We start from the raw sequence: 25,570 nt of genomic DNA on the forward strand, positions 1-25,570 counted from the left end.
TAGCTACTATCAGTTATAATTTTAGTCTACTATTTAGTTATATACTGGATATTAAAATCCTCTGGAATACTTAGAGAAAACAGACACAGTTGCCTAACAAAGCTGTGGTAACCTCAGCCAATGGCAAAATATCAGTCCCAATCATTAATTAGGCCACTGACAACAAATGAAGACAGTAGTGTTTTGAAATTTATTTCAGACCATAACTTACAAACTACATTTGTAATGTAGCTATAATCAGTTAAAAAAAACATGCAATAAGCTAATAAAATACTGCCTATATTAAATATAAATATATTTTATTGTTTATTGTATGTTCCATTGAATCATCTTACTGCATGGATTAAACGCTCTCTAAATGCCAACGTTTAAAAGGCAGTACCACTTCCAAAACCAGGGAAATATGCTAATCTGTGGGAATCTTAATGCTTGGATAGGCACACAGGCTAATTATATCCACCCACAATGAAATAAACATGTATTTCGAAATAACCCCATAACATTCACTCCCAAACAGCTCTGACCATCAAATAAACAAAAATGGCAAAAAGGGAGAAAACTTGCCACAGCTTTTGTCAATGCTGAACCCTGTGGATTGCTGCAGTGGGCTTTTTGAAACGATGGAACAACGGCTCACCTCTTTGTGACTACAGAGAGTGGTTGATCTTGTGGTCGCAGAGCCTGATCCAATCTGTTTGAGAGCATTCATGCTCAAGTGACTAAGCTCACTGTCTGACCACAGCCAAATTACCTTGTTTGTGGAAAGGACAGATAGTAACACCACCACAGAAACAGCTTGGCAAGACTCTGAGACTGGCCTATCTGGGCAGAACCCATCCAAACAGCAAAACAAAATACATTTTAGTGTTAAAAGAACAACAACAGCAACCAAAGAGTGCCACAAAGGAAAAGGAAGGAAAAACTACAGTGCAGTGAAGAATTACCCTTCTGGATTTCCTCTATGATTTCATATTTTTTCACACAGAACGGTTTCGGATCTTTAGACAAAATTTAATCAGAAAAATGGAACCTGAGTAAATACAAAAAACATTTTAATTACTATTTAATTTCTTTTATGAAAAAAGTTATCAAATACCTAAATAACCCCCGTGAAAAGGTAAAGGTGCTTAATCTTAAAAACTTTTACATCAGCAAAAACTGAAATTGAACACTTCCTATAATTCATTCACTTTTCATTGCAGAACTGCTATAATTCAGACAAATTCATGGAAAGGGTTATATTTCTACAGCTCTGGGACTCCACTGAACCACAGTGAGAGCCATTATCTCCAAACAGAAAACAATTGGAAAAGTGGTGAATATTCCCAGGCTGGCTTGGCTGGCCTGCCAAAATTCCCCCAAGGGCACAGTGACAACCAATCCAAGAAGTCACACATGATCCCATAAGAACATCCAAAAACCTGCAAGCCCGAGCCTCAGCCATATCTGTCTTCATGGCACTAATAAAGAGACTGGGCAAAAGGGGGATTCATGAGAGAATAGCAATGTGGAAACAGCTGCTAACCAAGAGAAACATCGATGCTCACCTCACAAAAAAGCACCTGGATGATCCCCCAAGCCTTTCTGCTTAATGTTCTATGGACAGATGAGTCAAAAGTTACAATTTCTTCTAAACGGGTACCATTATTTCTGCCGTAAAGCAAATACGGTATTTCACAGTAAGAACATCGTACCAAAAGACAAACATGGTGATGTTAGAGTGATGCTGTGTGGATGTCTTGCTGCCTTGGGACCTGGACTGAGAGGGGTGCATGGGGGGGTTGGACCCAAAATGCACGACTCAGACAAAAGGGGTGAAATAAAGTCCTGTCAGGGCTTTATTCAGGGAATGTCCAGTGAGCGTAGTCAAAAAACAGGCAATGTTCAAACACGTAAAATCCAGCCAAAACCAAAGTACAGTACTGAGGGAGAAGGCAGTCTCATAATCGGTACACCATGCAAAAAGGTGCAGTAGCCAGTAAAGCTATCAGCAGGGCAGAAGTACAGGCGGACGGTAGGACAATGGCTTGACAAAAGTGCTCAAAAGTGCACTGACGAACAGGGAGCAACAATTTCGCCAAGACATGACATGAAACTGAGCTTTATATGCAGGTGTAGACAGGTGTAGACAATTAGCTTGAGAGCAGCATGAGAATGGAAATCAGGTGTGGAGGATTGACAAGTTAACGAGGTAATTAATAATTGTTAGTTATAAACCTATCCTGCCCTAGCATTAGTAAATTAGTAAATGACATGCACAAGAAACATAAGGTAAACATGAACACATGGTTAGAATGTTAGTATTACCCAATCCTGATCTAAAGTTAGTAGATTAGTAAGAATACAAGGGAAATGGAAACAATTAGGGAAGTGTGAGTGACAGAAAGGGAGAGAGAGAAAGCAGGAATGCAAGGTTTGCAGAAAGACACGAAAAAGTGTATGCTAAACAATGAACAGAACCACATAACATGAAACAAACATAAATCGTGACATAACAAGTTCGTAGCTGTGACATGACAAGACTAACAATAAAATCGTAACAACTAAACATGAAACATAACATGACGTGAAAATTAAATGTAACAAGAAATAAAGCATAACAACATGGCAAGACTAGACTAACATAATACGTGACATGACAATAACATAAGTAAGATAATTACTAAACATGAAATATGACATGACAAGCATGAAACATGACATGGACAGCTTGCCATTATTAAAGGAACCATGAATTCTGCTCTTTACCAGAACATTCTTAAGGAGAATGGTCATCTGCCCATGAGCTGAAGCTGAAGCATAATTGAGAATAGCTGAGAATTAGAAGGTTCTAACTGACATTTTTGAAAAATGAGTTAGTTTCATAAATATGTTGTTTATAGGGCACTAAATACATGTGTGAAGTTTTTATTTTTATTTTTTATAGATAGATAGAACCTTCTAATTCACAGCTCACAGGTTTTGGAGTGGTCTAGTCAAAATCCTGGCTTGGCTTGAATAGAGATGCTGTGGCAGAACCTGAAAAGAGCAGTTCAAAACCCCAAGTGGGCCCTGGGCTAAGAATGTTTTGGAATGCTTGATGTCTTTGCTTGGAGAAACAGAGGGTGTCATCAAAACTTTATATTTTTACATGATCGTGATGCATATTATTATTATTATTATTATTATTATTATTATTATTATTATTATTATTATTATAATTAGTAGTAGTAGTAGTAGTAGTATTACCTATGTTTATCTTTCATATATTTTGTGCCAACTCAAAGTGTTTTTATAATATTTTAATGGAATAGTAATGTTGGGGTACATTGTGAGGGTGAATTATCTGACAGGTATGAATGTATTGAACAAATAAAACAGATAATATTGTTGATAATAGCCATAATTAAAAAAACTTTATTAGTAGTGTAGATGGAGGAAGTTTGGGCATGGAGAGAGTACTGCCAAAGCTTCAAGCTTTCTCACGAGCAATAAGACTAATTTTGCTAACAGTTCCATGATCATGCTCATCATATACAGTCCTTGTCTCCTACCCTTTTTAAACCAATTTTTCAGTCTTACAGTAAATGTAAATATTATTCTGTCTTTGAATATTTGTCTATTCCAGAATGCTAGTTTTTAAATCTACATTTTAACAAACTCTGTAGTCTCTTTTTACGAAAGTGTCTACGACACATGTATACCTATATCCTGGTGAGTTTTCTTCATCTGTTTGACGGTTGAGAGGTTGTTTTTCTTCACAATTGAAAGTATTCTGTCATCCAGTATAGCAGTCCTTTGTGGTTGTTTGCTGATACTGAGCTCACCAATATGTACCCATTCTTGCTTCTTAACAACGCCTCAAGCAGTTGATTTTGACACACCCAGTGTTTCAGTTATGTCTCTGATCAATTTATTTATTTATTTTTCAGCCAATGATGACCTGTTTTACTGGCAACAACACTTTTGTTGGTCCTCGTGTTGACAGACAATAGCAACAGGCCCAAATGCAAATTCCACACTAAGAAGCAACTTAGGCTGTTCGTTTTCTACACCTCCACATTAAAGTTAATAGTTTGCCCTTTAACCTCATATTGTTTCATTTCAAATCAAATGTGTTGGAGTACAGAGCCGAAAACAACAAAATTGTGTCACTGTCCAAATACTTATGGACTGTATATATGTGTGTATACCATGACTTTTCCCATCCCTACTTGTCTGCAGTGAAAAGATTTAGCAAGACTTTACTTGAATGACATGCCATAAAGCCTATATAATGTCATAAGCATGACATAGCACCTGTCACAAGCAGTCACAACAAAATAGTACAGCTCATGAAAGGTTTGCCACAATGTGGCCACTGCAGGTTAAATTAACTGCCTCTGGCATCAAGCCTTTGAGGGCTTGCTAATATGCTTTTAATATGCAACTTGCATTATCCAAAACATAGTCACATTGTCAAAACCCACCTCCAAAGTCCAGCAGGCATTTCTTGATGCTATGAAACAGCATGGTGCACCATATCATCAAGTAGTACTTTCAAATCTTATGCAACTGATTTCCTTACGAAACAACATGCAAAACATTTGTCTCTGCCACGTTTTGACTTGTCCGGGACCACAGACGTGTCACCTTGACCGGTTCCTCCATGTTTTCTCCCTGTGCATCAGCTGTCCACGGCACATACTGGGCATGTGCCTATGCCGGTTTGCAGAGGGGATTGCCTGGCATTGATTACATGCTTATTGAAAAATGCACATCATTTGGGGTTATCAAATTTTTCTTATGGAGTGCATCAAAAATGCATTGGCAATATCATGGATGCCAAGTAATCGTACTCGTGCCCTGCTGACAGATGATTTCTCTTTGTTGCTTGACCTCCATACAACAAAACTACAGTTCATGTTTTGTTTGTTGTAAATGTTATGTTGTTTTTATGTGTGTTGCATGGATAAATGTGTGGAACATATTTAATTATTCTGTACGGGGTATATCAGGCAGATACTGGCGCACTAAATTTTTTAAATACCTTTTTTACCATCTATGTACAATCCATAGATGTTTACATTCCTTCCTCTATCAATTGTATTGCAAGTTTATAACTCTGTGGGTCATGTGATTGTGAACAAATGGTGATCCTCCTCATTAAAGGAAATATTGCTGTATGGCATTATGTTGCAATATTTATTTACTCAGATTATTTCTTTAAATTATGAAAATGTAGCTAAATATTTTGAATAAACTTATAAAAATATAACAACAGGGTGGCCCTATGCTTGATTAACTGATTAAAAGAGCAAAGGACCAGAGAGGTCTTCCGACATGAATATGTGATAATTACATGCATTTCAATAGCCACCAGTACCTCAAAAAGATGTATAGTTTGTGGGGGAATAGCAATACAACAACAATATGTGAATGGCCATGTTGCACTGCATTGCTCACAGATTCATAAATCAAGCCAATGAAACCAGATGAGGATTAAGTGGCCAGGTGAACATAGCTAATGATACAGTACTTAACACTCGTGTGTTTCACAGTGTCAAGGAGTCTTTTAATGACCACAAGTCCTGATTGTACATGTTAATGCTGAACCAGAAATAAAGCTGAACCGCCTTCACAGTATCCCCATCACTGGGATGCCAGTTGAGAAGCTGGCCAAAGATGAGTGAGTGCCCCCTACTGGCACAACTCAATTTTCTTTTTGTGCTGGCATTTTTCCTGGGTGGGCTTTTTCCATGTATGTGCTAATAATACAATCCTGCTCAGCTCTGGCACTCTGGCACTCTGGCAAGAGAATGCTACCCGGTGGTACAATGACTGGCCTTCAGCTTCTTTTTCCATGTCACTAACAAGTATTATTTCCATATTCTGCTCTAAATGAACACTTTCCATGGACTCAACAATGCAGGCAAGGTCGCCCACACCACACCACACATTTAGTTTGGTAACCGCTGGGTGTCGCTGCGCTCACGCCCACAAATTCAGCCCCGACGCTTCTTTCAACACTGCGAAGAGGTGTCTAACATAAAATTGCACGTGAGGAAAGAAAATATGTTTATGAGGGAGTGAAAGAAAGAGAGTTTGGAAAGGAGGAAAAGAAAAGACCACGAGAAAACTGACAACCTGGGTTTGGCAGAACAGGAACGTCTCGATGGGGGGAATCCGGAGGAACAACCGCCAAATCCAGTCAAGGCACCAGACATGAATTCGAGGTGGGTTGGTGACATTTGAAATGATTTGCTTTTGTGATCGTTTCCAGTGCGATTTTATACTTGGAACGGCAGCTAGTGAACATGCGCTGAGATTTATTTATTTGTTTATTTGTGTGGGCGTCCGGGCTTGACAGCTGGCTTGTGTCTAGAGGACCCTTTAGTGTCAAGGGAACTGTTCTTCTGCCCCTTTTTGGTGCCAGAACAAAATTCTCATACATCGCGAGTACAACATCTGGGGTACTTTTCCCGTTAATTTTCCATTTGAACCTTTAACTTTAATATTATCTTTCCTCTGGTGAATTTAAGAAAAATGTGGAATCCAAAACTTTTGAAACCGAGCCGCGAGTGGTGAGGGAACAGCTTTTGCTTTATATAGCCTACCAAAGCAGTAAATGGTGTTAGTCCGGACTGTTTGGATGATGCCAGTGATAGCCTACAGTTTATGTTCGGGAGTTTTAGTCATAAAAAGGAAAATTAAGATAACTTGGCAAATAGTCGCTGTTTGTATGCTAAATGGAAATTATTATAGCTACTCGAATGAAGGGATTCGGTCATCCGTCTGGAAAACAAGCAGTAACGCATCACACCGTCTAGACCGTTTTACCGAACTTTTCACTTAAATAAAGTCGGATATTTCGACAACCAGTGATCAACAGTATTACCTCCTTTCACGAATAATAACGCGCAGTTAGAGTCCACGGTTCTTCACATTCTCACATGGCAGTAGCTACGTTACACCTGCCAAATTAATTATAGCCTACATTTAAATTCAAACGAAGATATTGTTGGTTTATACGATATTTCAATATTCCTAAAATGTTCAAATAATAAGAACAAAATATAATAAAATAGATATAAGGTAAAACAAGTGTTCAATAAGTTACCCTATTAAACGATTCCTTAGAAGTTGGCTTCAGGTAGGCCATCATAAAATAGTATTTCAATGGGAAGTGTAAACAAAATCTAAACAATTAGGCTTAATTGCTCTCTTGTGATTCAATGACACTGAAATGGCCAATCCAGATCATGGCGAATAATATTATCACATGATAGGCCTATTTGTGCTTGTTTTTTTTAGGATATATTCTATATTGCTAAATTAACTAGCTCTAATATGAGAAGAATGAGGATAGTAAACACAATATATATTGCACATATAATATACAATATATTATTATGTATATGTTGTACATTGTGCTGGATGTATATACATCCAGATCCAGCATATACATATATAATGCTGGATGTAAACTTGAACTGTGGAGGTAAAGTAACTTGGTAAAGAGTAAGGTGACATTGTCCCACTCCGGATTCAAACTAGAGACACCGCTAGACTATCTCTGGAAGGTGTTACTATGTAAGCACTGCAACAGGTGTCAAATCGCGCAAATCTGTGGGAGACAAGGTGAGAGAGTGCACGGCCACATAGGCTACACCAGACTTCGGGGATTTCTCCGCCCATGTCTTACCCCGGACGCAGGACCTGGCTCTCTGTTATCTCACTGATGGTAGATAGTGATACAGAAGACTACTGCATTTTATTTTAGTCTTTAAAATAATCTTTTGGCTATACATTGTGAAAAAGAAACAGTAAGCACCGGATGTCATGGTGATAACTCGTGGCGATGAAAATTAGTTTACAATAGTGAGCAACGTTTAGATATGAAATAATTGCAATGTTTGGAAATACTGAACTTCAACTTGTCACTGAGGAAAGGTGCCAAAGAGGAAACCTGACAGAATATGACGAAATTAACCAGAATAACGGCAGCACCTGTATTCAAATTGTGCAAAAAGCTGTGACTTGTAATTAGCTATTTAATTTAAGGGTGAAAATACAACAGCAAACCGTCCACTTAAAAATGTATCTGCTCTGCGGAATATTTTCATTGTCCTCTCTGGGGTGCCTCTGCATTTTTTACGCAAGTCCCCGGGTCTCCAAAATTAAATCCACCCGTTCGGCGCTGAGAGGCGGCTGTGTGATATACAATAAGGGACCTGTCTCTTTAAGACGGAGCCGCGATGTGTTGTACAGTTCAAGTTGGGGTCACTCTAAGTTCCTGCCCTCGGTTTTACCTTTTAGTTTTATTATAGACTGACATCACACGGGGCGCTAAAACACTTACGGCACATAGAAGCCCCATTATCATCTCCGTGCGTATTATTGCTTCGATACAAAAATAGACGAGGAAATTACTAAAATACAAAATCGGAGGAAACTGATGCTGGGCTAAGCACGTATTTTATAGGAGGGGGAGAGGAAGAGAGAGAGGAAGATTCAGAGAGGTGGAGGCAGAGAGAGAGAGAGAGAGGGAGAGCGAGGGAGAGCGAGAGAGAGATCCATAGCAATTAATAATAAAGAGTTGGCAGCGCTGCTTGGAAAACTGGCATGGTTTTTGGAGGCTGGCAGTTCAAAGTTGAGACGTCAGAAATGACTCCAATAGAGTGTTGAGATGATCATTAAGGGAGACTTAGAGCGGATGGCAGAAGAGTTCGGGCATCCAGGTAAAGTGTTAATATACATTTAAGCTTTTATTTTTTTAATATACAATGGTAGCGTTGAGACCAGAAGTTATCGGAGGACTTGTGTTTCAGAGCAACAGAAGAGTATACGCAATCAGAGCTGGTTTTTATTCCGGATAGTTTTTTTTTACTACTGGTGTTTAATCTTTGATTTAAATGTTTTATTTTAAATCAATTTGTCCTCATTACTTTAAAATGTGTATTATAATGAGAAAGGCCACGAATACGTGCGTATCTATAGCATTCGGTTTTTCGACCACATAAATGGTTTGTCGTTTTAAAGTGACAACTGGGCTAATGCTAATGCATAAATGAGGTAAGTGGCAGGTTCCAATCCGTGTTCTCTGTGGAGGAGAGTTACAAGCAGAAACCCCGCGATACGGTTTCGGGGTGTTTAAAACTATGTACCCATTAGCCTCTGTGTTGATGCAATTCCGAACGCACTAACAACGAATGCCTTTCCTACTTTTTTCGTGGCGACAGCGGTGAGGGGTGTCTTTTTGTCATTTAAATATTTATGAGCGTGGTTCAGTCGACTGGTAAACACTCCAGGACTCGATTTAAACCGATGTTGTCAACTTAGAAGTTTGTAATGATTAAGACAGGGTGAAAAAAAAACCGTCCTTGCATCTCAGGGGTTCTGGTGTGGACATGGCCATATAAGTTGATTCACATGAAAAGTTGATGCGCAAAAATAAACATTGTAGAAACCTGAACTATTCTAACTTACTGGAGGTTTTAATTTGCTCTGCAGGATATACTGATCAAGAGCATAGGGAATAAAAAAACGCATCTGGAGACGCTGTAAATAACGAGACATTTCTGTGAATTAAAAAAGAAACGACTACTATTATTTATAGACATTATTTTAAAATATAGTCGATATATATATGTGTGTATATAAAAAGGAAACGCATAAAAATCCCAAATAACGCATGTCCATAAACTATCTGGAAATCGGAGGACAAACAGGGAGTAGAAATAACATCGTATGGAATGTATGCGCAACAGCACAGACCAAGTATTTGTTTCCTAATGTTAAGAGAAGGTAGACCAGCAATCAGATTACTACAGCCCAGTTTAAATATAAATATCTGTTGGTATATAGGTTAATGAATCGTGGAAATAAATACATAAATATATATAGAATAGACACTACAAGTCATTTCCACACAGGTCTTTTGGGCCTACCAAAAACTATCAAGAAGGCCAATTTTCTCAAAGTATAACGGAGCTTTAATGAAAACGGCCTATGCTCTTCTATACACCTAAAACATGTTACAAAATAAAACGTATAAAGGCACTTCAGTCAGCAGCTCATAATGTAGATTAGTCTACCCTGTCATCAACATCTAAAACACATCTATCTAATAAGTCCTTAACTTGGTCAGTGAGACACTTTGATATAAAGCATTAACATATTGTTATTATTATTATAATTAACATTCGTATTCATATTAATATTATCATTATTATTTCAGCTCACATGTGCATTAAAATTGTGTATCCCCAGTCAAAATCACTTATATATATATATATATATATATATATATATATATATATATATATATATATATATATATATTACGTCGGGGATTTCGGTCGTATTTCTGGCAGGAGTTATGAATGAAGATCCAAGGGTCTGCAGACACAGACGAACAGAATTAAGGCAGCAGAGAGAGGAGGTTCGCTGAGGAAGTTGTACTGTATGTAATGTGTAGGCTATATTCATTTTTGGCGAGATAACGGGAAATGAGTGAGGGTATTTGCTTCGCCTTCTTTGCTTGTGCGATCAAGCCAGGGGACGACTGTAAGATGGATTGCGACCTCTCAGGCGTTCGGAAAGTAATGGACTGTACAGAAAAGAGACAAAACAAACCAAGCAAATTAATCTTACTACATTGAGTCCTGAACGAACGAAGTGCAGCTGACAGGAAGACATGTATAATTCAAACCAATATCGCACTACAGCGGTGATAAAAGAACAAAAAGAACACAGTAAGAGAGAGAGAGCAAGAAAGTAAAGAGGAGAGAAGGGGCGTGCTCCCCGATTTAACTTCAGCCGCGTCTAAGCGAACACTACGGGCGGAGAGGGGCGATTGCTTGTCTCGCAGTTATTGGGAATGCATACATACATACATACGTACACACACACACACACACACACACATATATATATATATATATATATATATATATATATAGAGAGAGAGAGAGAGAGAGAGAGAGAGAGAGAGAGAAAGAGGGAGAGAGAGAGAGAGAGAAGCCCATTTTTTATGACATAGGTTAAATGGGCAACGGCCATTTCCTGCGTCCCATTAAAAAACAATCAAACAATATATTTCAAATAAAAAATGCATATACTTTAATAGCTGTAACACGGCGGCCAAGAGAAACTGTAAAGATGTTTCTCATTTATTTCCACGGTCAACATAAATTAATAGGCTAACAAGTTACATTTATAAAATAATGTAATTATGAATCTAATTTGGATCAATTTTGAATGATATGTGCATTTTATTTATCGGGGCTTGCTGTGACAGCATATGAAAACTATTACAATAATATAACGTGAATCTGGCTGTGATGGACAGAACACCAGATGTTTGCTCATAACAGGTGTAATGGCTGGTACATGATGAATCGATTGTTATTTCACTAATGGCAATATTTTTCAACCAAAGTATGCTGAAAACAAATATTTATTTCTGAAAATTCCATGCGATATTCTGGCTGTTTATAAACAGGAAATATTGTGTGCAGGCACCTTCTTTGAACGTCAATAAATTTAAACGCGTAATATTGTTATATTATGTGGACATAAATATCACGATTCGTATGTCTAACGTGAACACGATTCACAGGTTATGGCGTAGGCTACTGTGGGCTAATCCCAGCCATAAAGTCTGAAAAAGGAAATGATCAATATGAGAAGTTAAAGGAAGTGCGAAGGGTGTACTTTAGTAGACCTTCTCAGTCTAAACCCTGCCTCACTCGCAAATGAGCAGTCTGACAGCACAGTCAAAATATGCGGAATTATAAAAGTCAATCCGTCTCAAATGTCACCATCAATCACCTATTTTCAAACGAACCACTTTAATATAGCCAACAGAATCAAACATATTGAAAAAATTAAGAACCATAATCTCTCATTTTGTCATGAAATCGGCTCGAGTTATTTTCTTTGCTAGGTACAGTACAGTTGTTTTTGTTCAAAATAAGACAATATTCGCGGGAGGCTAGTGAAAAAATAGTCAGTCTTGAATAGTCTATTTGAAGATAATAACGAAAAGGCTTTTGCTTTAATACCTCCCGTGGTGAACTTGGTGCGGAACGGACGACTGAAATAAGTCTCTTTAGGGGTAAGTTTCGGTATTTCCGAGTAAACTGTACTGACTAAATATAGATGCTTTTGGAATATTTCATTACTAGGCTACTTAATAAACATAGGCTATAGTTGATTATATCCATAAAGGCCTGTTGCAAAAAACATAATTTCCCTCCATTTGCATTTATTCTCAATCTGAACTCCCAAGCGCCTATCTGTCACGTCACTCAAGCACAGCATGAACGGTCGTTATTTTCTCTTTAAAAGTGCAGTGAGAATTTTTAGACGCCGTCGTATATCGGCAGCAGTCTAAACTGTGGTGGTGTTCTGTGCGGAAAGTTTGAAAATCTGTGGCAATTAGGAATCCATGTATCAAATGCGAAAAACTTCACGAATACAGTTGTATCTAAAAGAAGGAAAATGTATATGCTGCATAAACCTGTTTATCCTATGTCGGAGATGCAGATGTCTGTAATAGTGATATGAATAGGCCTAAGTAGCCGAAGTCAATGGCAATGTATTTTGAACTATGTCGGATAAAGGGCTCTAACTCTAGGCCTACACTAAATTAGGATAGCATGAATATATTATTATATTGCCTAATTTTAGCAGGGACTGAAAAAGTAGCTAATTGTTTAAGACAGCTCCCCTAGAAAAGAAAAAAAATCAAAACAAATTGTTTATTAAATGCAACACACCGGATTCATCCGGTCGCCTACAGTATGCGACGACACGTCTGGAGAGGATATAAGTGTTTACTAATAATATTCAAACAAAGGATTTAAGATGTGATTTACTCATGTTAACACTTCCTTCACTTTGACTTTTTACGCTTGCATAAACAAAGAAACCGATACATGTGTAAGTCTATCCGTGTGTTCGTGTTTGTGTAACACACGCACAGAGCGCGTGCACCAGAGAGAGAGAGAGAGAGAGAGAGAGAGAGAGAGAGAGAGAGAGAGAGGCTCCACTGTGCTGTCATTTAACAGCGAAATGGACAGTATTGTTCGCAATATTTTTTTAAAAACATGATGGAAAATGACTAATTGTGGGAAGGGTGAAGAGTTCAGCTAAATATCACACATTGCACCTAATGTATAAGGTAAATTATCTTTGCAGATTTCCTTTCAGTTTGATGCTTCAGGCTTTCAAAGCACCTGCCAAGTTACTTCTAACAAGACACACCCATTACGTTTAACGAACAAAACAAAACATTTTCAGTTTATTTCCGAATGCAACTTAGACATAGATATCATGTAAGTTAAGAAATGTGGTAATCATTGTAAAAATCAAATACGTCGAAAAATTAGAAAAAGTAAATGCGTAAAAATTACCCAAACAACAGGAACGGCAATAACCCGCATTCGCCTCAGAAACGCAATATAGCAGGCTATTATATAAATAATAGATTAGCATAGAGATAGTACACCGGGGCTAGTTTTCCCGTGAGCAGGTGCGCAGGTAGCATAAATGAGAAAAACCAGGTGCGATCCTCGCTCCAAGCTGAGTTGTCAAGTTTGATACTTGCATGCGCAGATCCGGGTCGATTGTGTGCCCTCTTCTCGCGGGTAGAAAATGACACTGTCTGCTGTTCATCATCTTAAAAGAGATGCGCTCAAGAGCGAGAGTCGGTGGAGATGGGGACGAGGAAGCCCCGTCACCTAGCAGTCGTTTTGAAAGGCAGCGCAGCTTTCATTTCGCTCTCAGATTCGGAGCCAAGGTAAAGATACTTGTCCGCGGAATGTCGTAATATTTCACAGTGCGAATGCATTTATGTTTATAAAACCACAAACACTCCGTGAAGAAAACATTATGAAAAATAATTTCGAGCATTACACGGTCAATTTAAAGGCATTCAACAAGCTTCAGTAGCGACGTTAATGATGGGGGCAATATTTAGTTGCTTTCTTTGAGTTGAGCTTTCAATTACCTTGACATAAACATAAATTAATATTAACGATCAAATACGACATAGGGATAAAAAGAGTTTTTTTGCGCAAAGTTTGCGCGATGCAATGAAACGGTCAGTCCAGCAGAAGCATTGACTTCCCTCCATGAGGAAGGGCAAATAGCTCATATTTTCCCGGAAGATGCGCTTTTTTATAAACATGTACACACACTATGATCGATGGAAAAATGCCTCTAAATAATATTAGAATTACACTGGGACATCTCTTCCTGTGTGTCTTACTGAGACCCTACAGCCAGCACAGTGACCACTTGTTTAAAAAAAAAAATCTGGACATAACCTTGTATGATATCATGGTGCTTAATTTCCATGCATGTTTGGGAGAGTAGCCTCGGTTTGTGGCGCACGGAAGTGATGTTTCAGTAGGCTAACCGTGGGGGATGCTGCTCTGCATCAGTTCTGTTGTCTGTGGTTGCTGCACGCTGTCTGTGTTCCGACCCCCAGGGTATTTGCTCCGTGGAGTCATCCGTGCTCGGAATGCTTCACAAAGACTGCCATTGCAATTTCCAAATTAGGGGGGTAAATCTGCGGTGAAGCTTCTGGTAGAAGCTATCTAAGTCGTCAGCTTTGAGCAGGGGTGTCCAAGTCTTATCTGAAAAGGGCCAGTGTGGGTGCAGGTATTTATTTAATTTCTGCACTACAACACCCTATTCAAGTAATTAACTAATCATGGTCTTCTGTCAAGAGCTTGATAAGTGGAGGCAAATGTCCTAGTGCTGGACTAAAACAGAAACCTGAACCCACACCCACACTTTTTTGGATAGGATTGGACACCCCTGCTATACGGCGTGATTGTTAAGGTTGTTTCGAGCACATTTACTTGTGAAATCATCAGGGGAAAATGCCGGCGCTCACTACTGTACGTAAATAAACCAGGCGCAGCGGACGGTCCAGTTTACAGGAACCTAACTGCAATAGGAAACCAAGTGAGACTGTCGTCTATTCAATGTGCGCATCCCCCCTTTACAGACGCTGTTTGAGGGTGTGGATTAAAGCAGGCCGTCTTGCGCTTAGACGATGGGCAGTCGGGTGTCTGACTGTGGGTCTGGATATTTGTTTAAGTAAAAGTGTTAGATGAGTCTGAGCTCAATATAAAACAAAGGATTTTGAGTCTATTAAACAGCCAGTGTGTAAGAGCCACTCATGATATGTATTCTCCTAAATCACAACTCAAACTTTTCATCACTGCCGAACCAGCACAGTCCAAAAAAGGCAAAGAGCACTCTGCATCCATAACGGACGATGAACACGCTTCACTTTGTGATCTTGCAGACTGGGACCAAGTACTGCTGGATGGTCAGCATAAAAAAACAAAAAACTGCAGCTTTCAAGGAAAAGACATTAATGAAATTCCCCTTAAAGATGAACTCTTAACGGAAGAAATAGTGCATACTGACGTGAAACCAATGACAGGGCGCCCGGCATATGCATATAATTATTCAGAATATGTTTTTGTTCAATTATTAACCTCTTTATGTCCTTCCTCCCCATCCCTTTACAAAAGAGGTGAATGAGGATGTGGCTTTTGGGGAACAGAGAACCAGGGTTTGGGTAACTGTCAACTGCAGAAGGGAATTAACGTCTCATTGTCTGACACCATTGCAGGGTAAACAAGTCCTGTTAAATCTGGTACGCTGAAACCGCTTACTCAAAGGAACGAAACCCTATATTGCAGACAAAGTATCTTTCTGACAGTTTAAAGCTATTCCTTTGCACATCACTCTCCAAACACATTTCACTCCGCGAGTGCTGTCCCCATCTCCACCCCAGATCACTTCTGTTGCAATATAGAGTAGCTGCGTTTTTTACATAACTCCTTTTATGTCTGAATGGAAAAAGTCACTTTTTTATGAAGGCTTTTTTTTTTTTCCCGTTACTGCTTTGTACCTGCAGGTTCTCAGACTCACAAACCTGTCGCACTAGCTTTGCTTAACACGCTGCACACCTCCACAGGAATGCAGGAACACGAAAACACATTTATATTTGCGTCTTCCCGCCCCAAGCCCTGTCGCCTTCTCCTTTTGTGCTTTGTGAAGTACAGTAGGAGGGAAGCAGGATGTGGAAGCTCGCTCTTTATCCCCGATGACACAACCCCGGCCCTACTCAAATTAGGCAATGCTTTGCTTTTATAGAGTAATTCTGATAAGCTGCGCATTACAAATAACTCTTATCCCCGGACTGTTTATTTGTGCATAGTCAGTCACTTTACAGCTTTACAAGAATTCACAGGAATATGAATTAAAAGGAGAGGAAGTGTTCACATGTTGTCTGTGGGGGGGGATTACTCTGGGTTTGCCTGAGCCGTTATCCATGAGCGCATGCAAGCCACATGGTGCATTCACAGAGTAGTGTCCATACAGCAGTGATTTTATATCTCAAATACCTGCTTCATTTCAATGTCTGTGTGCTATTTTTCTGAACCAATGAATGACTTCATTTAAAAATGATATAAAAATAATACATTGCATAATTGAGTAAAATAGCACTCAAGTGAGTTGTAACATCTGTGGCATTGCATTTACAGTCATTTCCCTGTTGTAGGTGGCACTCTGAAGACAATGTTGGATGCCATGGAAGTCCCGAGTCACGCTAGGCACCTCCTCCTCCAGTTGAACTCTCAGCGCACCAAAGGCTTCCTGTGTGATGTCATCATCGTGGTGCAGAACGCCCTCTTCCGCGCTCACAAGAACATCCTGGCGGCCAGCAGCCTGTACCTGAAGTCCCTGGTCGTCCACGACAACCTCATTAACCTGGACCATGAGATGGTGAGTCCGGGCGTGTTCCGGGTCATCCTGGACTACATCTACACGGGCCGGCTGAACGAGGGCGACCAGGGCTCCGGACCAGAGCCCAACCTGGGGGCGGTCCTGGCCGCCGCCAGCTACCTGCAGCTGCTGGACCTGGTGGCGCTCTGCAGGAAGAGGCTGAAGAGGAACGGGAAGTACCACCACCTGCGGCCCACACACGGCTTTGCACCCTACACTAAGATCGGGGTCGGAGGAGGGAGTCGCTACCGCGTGTCTGCCCCCGTCATCCAGTCCTGTTTCCCCGGGGGGGTTTTGAGCAGACCCGCCCAATCGGAGGAGATGCCACCTCTGGTGACTCACGTCGGGGAGTTGTACGCACCCCCATCCTCTCAGGGTCCCCAAATCTACCCTGTACCCCCGCCGGGCCTTCCCCTTCTGCCCCAGTCCAGCTTGAGGCCGAGCGGCGCGGAGAGGGACTGCTCCCCGCTCTACGGCCTCGACCTGACCAAGAAGAGTCCCGACTCGCAGTCTCAGCAGACGCTCTCCCACCCTGCCTTGTCCCACACGCTCCTGCACCACGACGAGGGCCGCCACAGCCCGGCCCCTCCCGGGACCAACGGGGGGCCTCTGGCCCAAGGCAACGACTCGGCCTTCTCCGGGGAAGCCGAGGCGGAGGAGTACAAGGGCTCCCTCTCGTCCCACCCCCACCTGGTGCCCCGACACCCTCACCTCCACCGGTCGGACTCCCGAGGCCAGGACCCCTACCCCTGCCCGCCCAGTGCGGGCTCCGAAATCGGGGGGGAGGGCGGAGGGGAGCAAGGAAGCGAGGCGGGGAAGGTGTACCGTTGGGTCAAGCCAGAGCCCATGCCCTATCCCCCCGAAGACGAGGAAGAAGATGACGAGGAAGAGGAGGAAGACGAGGAGGGGGCCGGCGGAGACCGGGGGAAAGACACCAACCACCGGCACCACAACCACCATAAAAATGGAGAGGAGCACAAGCTGGGAGGTGCAGGGCGAGCGGGGGGGTACGGGAGCGTGGGGTGTGAGGGGGAGGATGAGAAGAGTGGCTCGGCCAGCGAGGAGACGGGCAGCAGCGAGGGACGCCCCTCGCCCATCTTCCACATGCCCTACGAGCCCGAGAGCTTCGGCGACAACCTGTACGTGTGCATCCCCTGCGACAAGGGCTTCCCCAGCTCCGAGCAGCTCAACGCCCACGTGGAGACCCACACCGAGGACGAGCTCTTCGGCCACCCGCCCGGCGAGCTTGGCAGCAGCAACGGCCACGGCGGCGGCAGCAACTCCGGCAACTCCAACCCGCCCGGCAACGCCCTTTCGGCTCCCCTGGGCCTGGGGGCGGGGGCGGGGCTGGGCGCGGGCGAGGTCATCCGCCCGTACCGCTGCTCGTCCTGCGACAAGTCGTACAAGGACCCGGCGACCCTGCGGCAGCACGAGAAGAGCCACTGGCTGACGCGGCCCTATCCCTGCAGCATCTGCGGCAAGAAGTTCACCCAGCGCGGCACCATGACCCGTCACATGCGCAGTCACCTGGGCCTCAAGCCCTTCGCCTGCGACGCCTGCGGCATGCGCTTCACGCGGCAGTACCGCCTGACCGAGCACATGCGCATCCACTCGGGCGAGAAGCCCTACGAGTGCCAGGTGTGCGGCGGCAAGTTCGCGCAGCAGCGCAACCTCATCAGCCACATGAAGATGCACAGCGGCAGCGGCGTGGCCGACGGCAAGCTGAAGATGGACTTCTCCGACGGGCTCTACCCGCTGGGCAAGTATGCCGAGCACCTGGGGCTGAAGCCCGAGAAGGCCTCCGCCCTCCTGGCCCACGCCTCCCAGCACCTGCTGGCCGACACCAAGGCCATGGAGAGCCTGTACCCGCTGTCCAAGCTGGCGGCCGAGCACCTGGGCTTCATCCACGACAAGATGGACGCCCTCAGGCAGCCCCTGGGGCCGCCTCCCTCCTCCCAGCTCTCCTCCGAGCCCAGAGCCATCGACCGCTACTCCCCCAGCTAGAGGGGTTAAGGAAGCCCCGACCGGAGCCAGACTTTACCCACACACCCTCCCCAGCCCACCCCCCCCCCATGACTGTGCCCTCTTGGTTGTTACCCTCCTGGGTGCCACTGTGATCGGAAGCCATAACACACAAACGCAGCCAAAGGCGAAACTTTGTGTGCCTTAAAATTCGAAGCACTTAAAAAGTCGGCTTGCCCCCAACCCCACGTGTGCCTGAGCCGGGGAAGGGGCCGAACGCACGTTTGCTTTACTTCAAAGAAGCAGGAAAAAAAATACACGAGCGGACATTTACGGACCTCGTAAAGTGCCTTTTCAATTCTGCAGTGTATGCACTTAAAAAAAAAAAATCAGAAAGGAAAAGGACAAACTTGTGTCCTGTATTTTGCGTGGAAACACAAAACAAAGCAGTATCATATTTTTATAAAGTCTTTTCTACAAAGAACTGTTAAGCTGTCGAGCCAAAAAAGTGAATAGCAAGCATGTTTTCTGCCTTTTTTTCATTTTTGTACTTTCATGTTGAAAAGCCAAAAAACACGGTGGGATAAAGACATCGTGAAACGTTGCAGTCATATCCTTTACCTGTGAATTTAATAATTGTAAATTTAGGGCAATAAAGAGAAAAACAAGCGAAGCACAGAGACATGATTCAGGGCTTCTGTCCAGGCCCCGAGAGGGAACTTGGATAGTGGGAAAACGCAAACCTTTGGGAACTTACAGTGCTCGGAAGACTTTGTTTTTTTGCATTCTGTTCAGACGGTCACACTTCCTCTTATTCCCGCCCAGCGGGACTGCCCCACTCCTCAGCTCTTCTCCGTAAGAGCGCGAGCACCAAATGAGCTCACTAAGTGGGCTAATGCAGCCCTTGTTTTCTTGAATCACACTGAAGAATGTGTCCGGCAAGACTTTTCCTAAGTGACTATAAATTACAGCACAATTGCCTGGAAAACCCGAAACCGTAAAAACCCAAAGCCTGACTGGCTGGCAGTGCTCAGCGCCATGGTGACCTGGCGAAAGCGTCGGGTCTGGGCAGCGAGCAAGCCAGGGTGCGGCAGGCAGAGCACGTCATGTGACCACTAGCCCAAAAACGCGAGAGGATAAAGGTTTTGTTGTCTTGTTGTTGCCGTCGCGGACAAGCAGCGCACCCAATACCCCCCCCCCCCCCCCGCCCCCCCCACTTAAACCCCGTTGTTTATAAGAAGCGCTGATGTGACAGCTCTCCAAACAGACGGGGTCTCTCTCGGGCTCCTCCGTCGCTGCGGCCCGCAGCTGGACCGGGCCGGCAGACCCCTCCAGCTGCTCCAGCGTGAAATCTGTGAAATCCCACCTTCTCCCGGACGGCCGTCTGACGCCCTCCCAAAGGCCCCCTACCCCCTTCCCCAACCGTCGACACTACTGCCACGGCCCCTCCGTCCACGCGCTCCCTTCATCCCCCGCACACTCCCCCTGTTCCGCTGCCATCCAGCTGCTGCCTCCCGTTAGCCCGGTCACGCGCAGGGTATCTGTATCACCAGCGCTCTCCATTACCCCTCACACATAACCCCGCATACCTCAGTCACGACAGCCATCCTTCCGGCTGCTTCTCCACACTCATCACTGAACACAATCCCTTTCGTTTTCCATTTAAGTTTAACAGACATTCTCACGTCCTGCTTGCACCACGAGCAATCCCAAAACCCTACCCATTAGCCTCCGCGCAGACAGGCAATAATACGTATGTGATTAACGGCTATGCAAGGAACACAAACATTTCAAATACAGTCGAGGAGGAGGGAGGGGGTGGGTGGGGGGGGGGAGTTTTAGAAGAATGCGTCTTTCCCCGCAATGTCTGCCGTCTGAAAAGACCAACTGAAACAAGCTGCTGAACAACAATAGACAATGGTGGAGACGGGCTGGAATCCACTGCCCGTCAATGACAGCGTCACGGTCTCCAGAGCCCAACGCGGCAGTCGCAGACGCTGTGAAACGCGCATCCTCTCGACTCCCAGCTCCACGCACGGACACGTGCCGGAACCTGGGGTGGAGGTAGGGGCCTTTTAACCGTGCCAAAGTGCCTTCCCTTCTCAAACATTACCTTTAGGGTTAAGAAGAGCCTTTTTGTTTTTCCTGTAGCATTTCAGTGTATCATGTTTGTCACCACAGTAGTGACCATACCTGCTTAAAGGTATAGGCTGACTTTGTGGGTTCGGGGCACTTATTTTTGTTACTTTTCTATGTGGGAAGGGGGAATGGGGGGGTGGTGGGGATATTAACAGTCATTCTGTGTACAACCTGTGGATACTTTTTTCTTGTCATTATATTAATTATGATTGTGTTTAAATGTTCTTGTTTTTTCCTGAAATGATGCCAATGATTTCAACAATGTGCATTTATGTTAATATGCAGTTATCACTTTCCTTCCTGTAACACTTTTTCTTTTAAAATCCAGAGGTCTCGTTGTTGTTATAGTAAAAATTTTAATAAGGCAAAGTCAGTATAATCTATTTCAAGATTTCAGAACAATCCCAGGAGCACGTACAGCAATTCACACGTCGCACTCAGAACGGTGCCCGCAACGTACGTTCAGTTTGTGTTTTTTGTTTTGTAGTTTTGACACAATCATTCAAAACTCCCGTCATAACAAGTTCCGAAAGCGAAAATATCGGCCGCCTCAAATATGCGCCTTGAGGTGATTAAACAAAAGGGCGAATCCCTCTGCAGCGCTGCGGATCTGACAGCCGCTTCAGTGAGACAGATGTGCGTGTTGTGCTGAACTCTGGATGGTCTTCGGAGGCAGGGCCGATGGTGGGCGAGCTGGGGCGCACAAACACACACACACACACACGCACACACACACACGCACACACACACACGCACACACACGCTCGCACGCAGGGCAGGGCACCCAGCTGGGGTGTGAGGTGGCAGCAGCGATGCGTCTCCAAGCGCTCCAAACGCACAGCTGAATTCCAAATGGAGTTGGCAAGGCCAGCAGGCAGCACATCAAAAACAAAATTAATGCAAGCCGAGATTAAAAGAGAGAGGAAAAAAACCTGTCAGAGCACTGCTGTGTATGGGCAGCAGTGCCACACGTGGAAGAAAAAGTGATTAAAAAAACACTGAAATTAAATAAAACTGATGTAAGAGACTGGTTACATTCTGATTAACTGAAAAGTAGATATTTAGTAGATTAACCAAACAAAGCTAGAAGCGCTTCTGCTGGAGAAATATTTTTCCTTGGTAAACAAGGAGGGGAAAGAGAGAGAATGTTTTTAATACTGAACGATGGTCATCAGAGAGCACATTCCCTTCTTCCCTGTCATTCGTTTGCTTGCCCTCTTCCTCCATTCACACGCATGCTCTCATTGACTCTCTCTAGCCTCCATTCGCTCACTCACTTTTAACTGACCGTCTCTATCTCTCCCCCCTCTCTGCCATTTGCTTTCCTGTCAGACAAAACACAAGAAAAAACTAAAAGAAAATGTTTCCACCACTGCTATAAGTCCTAAGAGGAAAGACAGGGTGAACGAGAGGGAGGGAGAAGGAGAGAGAGAGAGAGATAGAGGGGGAGGAAAGAGAGACAAGAGTTCTGGGTTATTCTGTGTAAGTTGTTAGGGGCTCTAAGACTGTTTGGTATAAGGCCAGAGGTCAGGGAAGTCTGCTGGTGTGTGTGTCCGTGTATATGAGAGCCGTAAGTGTGTGTGTGTGTGTGTGTGTGTGTGAGTGTGTGTGTGAGTGTGTGTGAGAGAGAGAGAGGCTGAAGGGGGGGTGAGGCAGTGGGTTGGGACTTCTGGCTCAGCAGTAACCCAGGACAGGATGTGCTGTGTGTTTCTGCTCAAAGCCAGAGAAAGAGAGATATGGAGACAGCAAGAGTGGGAGGGAGGGAGCGAAGGAGGGAGGGAGGAAGGGAGGGAGGGAGGGAGGGAGATAGAGAATGCAGGGGAAACTCGGGGCTATTGTCTGAAGGTGGAAGTGCAGTCTTATTCTCTCAATGGAGAGCCCGGCTGCTGTCCATTGAGAAAAAAGCGCAGCAGCGCTGGTCTTTGGCCCTCTCTTTCTCACGTCTAGCTGGGGAAAGAGCAGCGTCAGACCGCTTCATCTTGGCCCTTTAACCCCTGGTGCACCGGCCTAGCCTAGCCTAGCCAGGATTCTGGAGCACTACTGTCAGACAGCCAGAAACAGCCTGAACACAAACAGACTGTGGAACAGTGAGTCTCTACCGCCAACAAGACAAACCCATAAATGAGACCATCAACATCTGCATGAGTAACTTCAGCAATAACCAAACCAAGTGCGAAAGAATCGAGGCAATTTGACCATGCTTTACTAAAATGGCCGACGGTGTGATATCAACACAGTACGGGTGCTGATCTTTAGTTCCTTCAATCTAAAAAATAAATAAATAAATAAAAATAAAACTGATTACGTGTGAGGAGTGTTAAAGTGCAATAGTATTAATGCAGAAGAATAGTCACACATGTCACACACGCCAACAATGACAGGAAATTTGAATAAACATCAACTGCACTGCAGTGATAATTTAGTGATTTGCAGTTTGCCCTGAGGGGGTGACATACAGTGGTAAATATAAAGGAATAAGAACAGAAGACGAAGGCTGACGGGGGATATAGGGCAGTTTGAGGGTCCATGTGACAGAATGACCAGAAGGGACCGTGGTTACACAATGGTCTAAAGCCTGACCCCGTTGGAGTGCTGCTATACCTGCATGTGTGAACAGCAGTTACAGAAAAATAATGAGATGTTCCATGAACACAACTTTGCCTTATTAAAACAGAGCCTAGTGACAGGAGAGTGAGGCCTCATGAGCTAGCCAATGGGCAGAGCTGCAAGAGCTGTCAGTCATTGACTTGTCTGAACCAATCAAAACATTTTCCTCTCCAAACAGTAGAACAAATTAGCCGGTCGACATCAGGGAGTCCCTGATAGCATGTAGCTCCAAACATTTTTGTTTCATGAGGACTCATTCTCCCATAAGCAGTAGATCCCACTTGGACTACACTGAGCAAGGGTCCATCAGGAAAGTGCCATGAACACAAGCCTCCTCTGGCTTTGCCTTATTAAAACACCTATCCTCTCCTCTTTAAGACTTTAAAAATGGGAGGAACACAATCCACAAGGTAGGCTCTTTAGCATGAAATGCAAACTTGCCTTGTCACTATCCAAATACCAAAAAAGGGGGTTTTAACATTTCAAAAGTGTCAATACTGCCTATTTTTTGTTTTGTTTGCTTTTTTTTATTTTTCCATTTTTGCAGGGATTTTTATTTAAAAAATAAATGAATAGCTAGATGGAAAAAGTATTTACTGAAAACTGTTTAAGGGTCAGCCTGTGTATTGGGAATTTTCAACTGTGGCACAGACCGAATCAAAAGCTGGACCCACAAATCACTCACTGCAAACAGCTCCCTGGTGCTTTGTGGCACTCGCTAACGGGGGGGAAGAGGCCGGGGGCAAAGCCTGCCAACGAGCCCCAAGCGGGGGTGTGTGATGCGTGTGAGGGTCCACTCTGAGCCTGATTGCACCTGTGTGTTTTGAGTGTGTTTTGAGTGTGTGTGTGCGTGCGTGCGTGTGTGCGTGTGTGTGTGTGTGTGTGTGTGTGTGTGTGGCTGTCTTTGAGTTTCCCCAGAGTCCAGCAGTGTGAAATAGGAAGGAGAGTGGGATTTCATACTTTATTACATCCAGCTGTTTTGGGTTTATTCATAAAAACCTGCGCACTTTTCCTGAAGGGGTTCAAACCACGACCGTGTTCCCTTCGCGACTCCCCCCGACTCTCTGCTTAGACCACTTGCCCACTTTCTGTTCTTTTTGTCAGCTCCCCTCCCGGCCCGTCTCTGACCAAACCGGCCGTCTCCCCCGCACCCCCGCCCTTCCCCGGGCTTCCAGCTGCTCTTCACGCTGAAGAAGACAGTTGTCCAAATGTTTACGCCAGCAACTGCCTTCTTTTTCTTAACGCCCCAATCAAACGCGTCAAAATACTTCCATGTTGAGACGGGTCAAAGTAAACAGAGAAGGGAAAAAAAGGGGGTCGTTTCGTTGTTTGACTTCGCGAAAGAAGACCAGAGAAAGGGGAGCAAAAAACAAGAGCAGAAAAAATAAAACGCAACGAAACGCACACCCCTGAGAACCAGGAAGTGTGCGATAATGTCAGGAGATTATGGACAAAGGAAAATACACAGAGAGCCATGCCAGTAAAATAAATACATGTATGCAGAAATTGCACAACTCGGCCCGTTCCACAGGGTACCAGCCAGCACACATGGCGAGGGAACCCAGAGCCAGAAGCCCTCTGCCAGACTAAATTGCTTTTTTTTTTTTGTTTTAAAGTGTAATTACGCTTTCTCTCGTTTTGACATTTCAAGAGAGACCGTGTCTGCGTCGGGCCAAACTTTGGTGAGCCGACAACAATGGCAGCTCCGAGCGGCCTGTTTTGGATCCGTTACCCTCGGCGACGGGTACCAGAATGCATTGCTCTGCGGCCACGGCGCTCATTCCAGACCATCCGGCCCAAATTATCTCTCTGTGTGCCTACGCGAGGTCGGGGCGGACTGGGGACGCGTGAAGCTCGCTCAGCGCAGAAATTAAACCCTGCTGGTACGGCTATGTGCTCTTCAGAAGTGCCGCGTTTTAGACAGACTGAGGACTGGGAGTGTCTGTCCTGTTGACAGCATTATGCAGGAAAAATGAGGCTTTGTGGAATAGGGGGGTTAGTGTCTGTGTCTAACAGTCCCATCCAATAGACAGGACAGTTACAGCACACACACACACACACACACACACAGCAGAGACATACA

General features: G+C 43.9%; 1 protein-coding gene across 3 annotated transcripts; it reads left to right on the top strand.

The window, feature by feature from the left end:
- Positions 1–6,080: 6,080 nt before the first annotated feature.
- On the top strand, positions 6,081–19,414 carry hic1 (hypermethylated in cancer 1). 3 transcript variants are annotated; one of them, XM_061249752.1, is made up of 2 exons: positions 6,081–6,194; positions 16,556–19,414. In XM_061249752.1, the coding sequence occupies exon 2, from the start codon at positions 16,573–16,575 to the stop codon at positions 18,781–18,783; it is 2,211 nt and encodes a 736-aa protein (XP_061105736.1). In that variant the 5' UTR covers positions 6,081–6,194; positions 16,556–16,572; the 3' UTR covers positions 18,784–19,414. The 3 variants fall into 3 exon arrangements, with proteins under 3 accessions (XP_061105736.1, XP_061105735.1, XP_061105738.1); XM_061249751.1 differs by lacking the exon at positions 6,081–6,194 and adding an exon at positions 8,309–8,699; XM_061249754.1 differs by lacking the exon at positions 6,081–6,194 and adding an exon at positions 8,619–8,699 and having other exon boundaries at positions 16,539–19,414.
- The last annotated feature ends 6,156 nt before the right edge of the window (positions 19,415–25,570 follow it).

The sequence above is a fragment of the Conger conger genome, chromosome 7, assembly GCF_963514075.1.
Source record: "Conger conger chromosome 7, fConCon1.1, whole genome shotgun sequence".
Classification (NCBI taxonomy): Eukaryota; Metazoa; Chordata; class Actinopteri; order Anguilliformes; family Congridae; genus Conger; species Conger conger.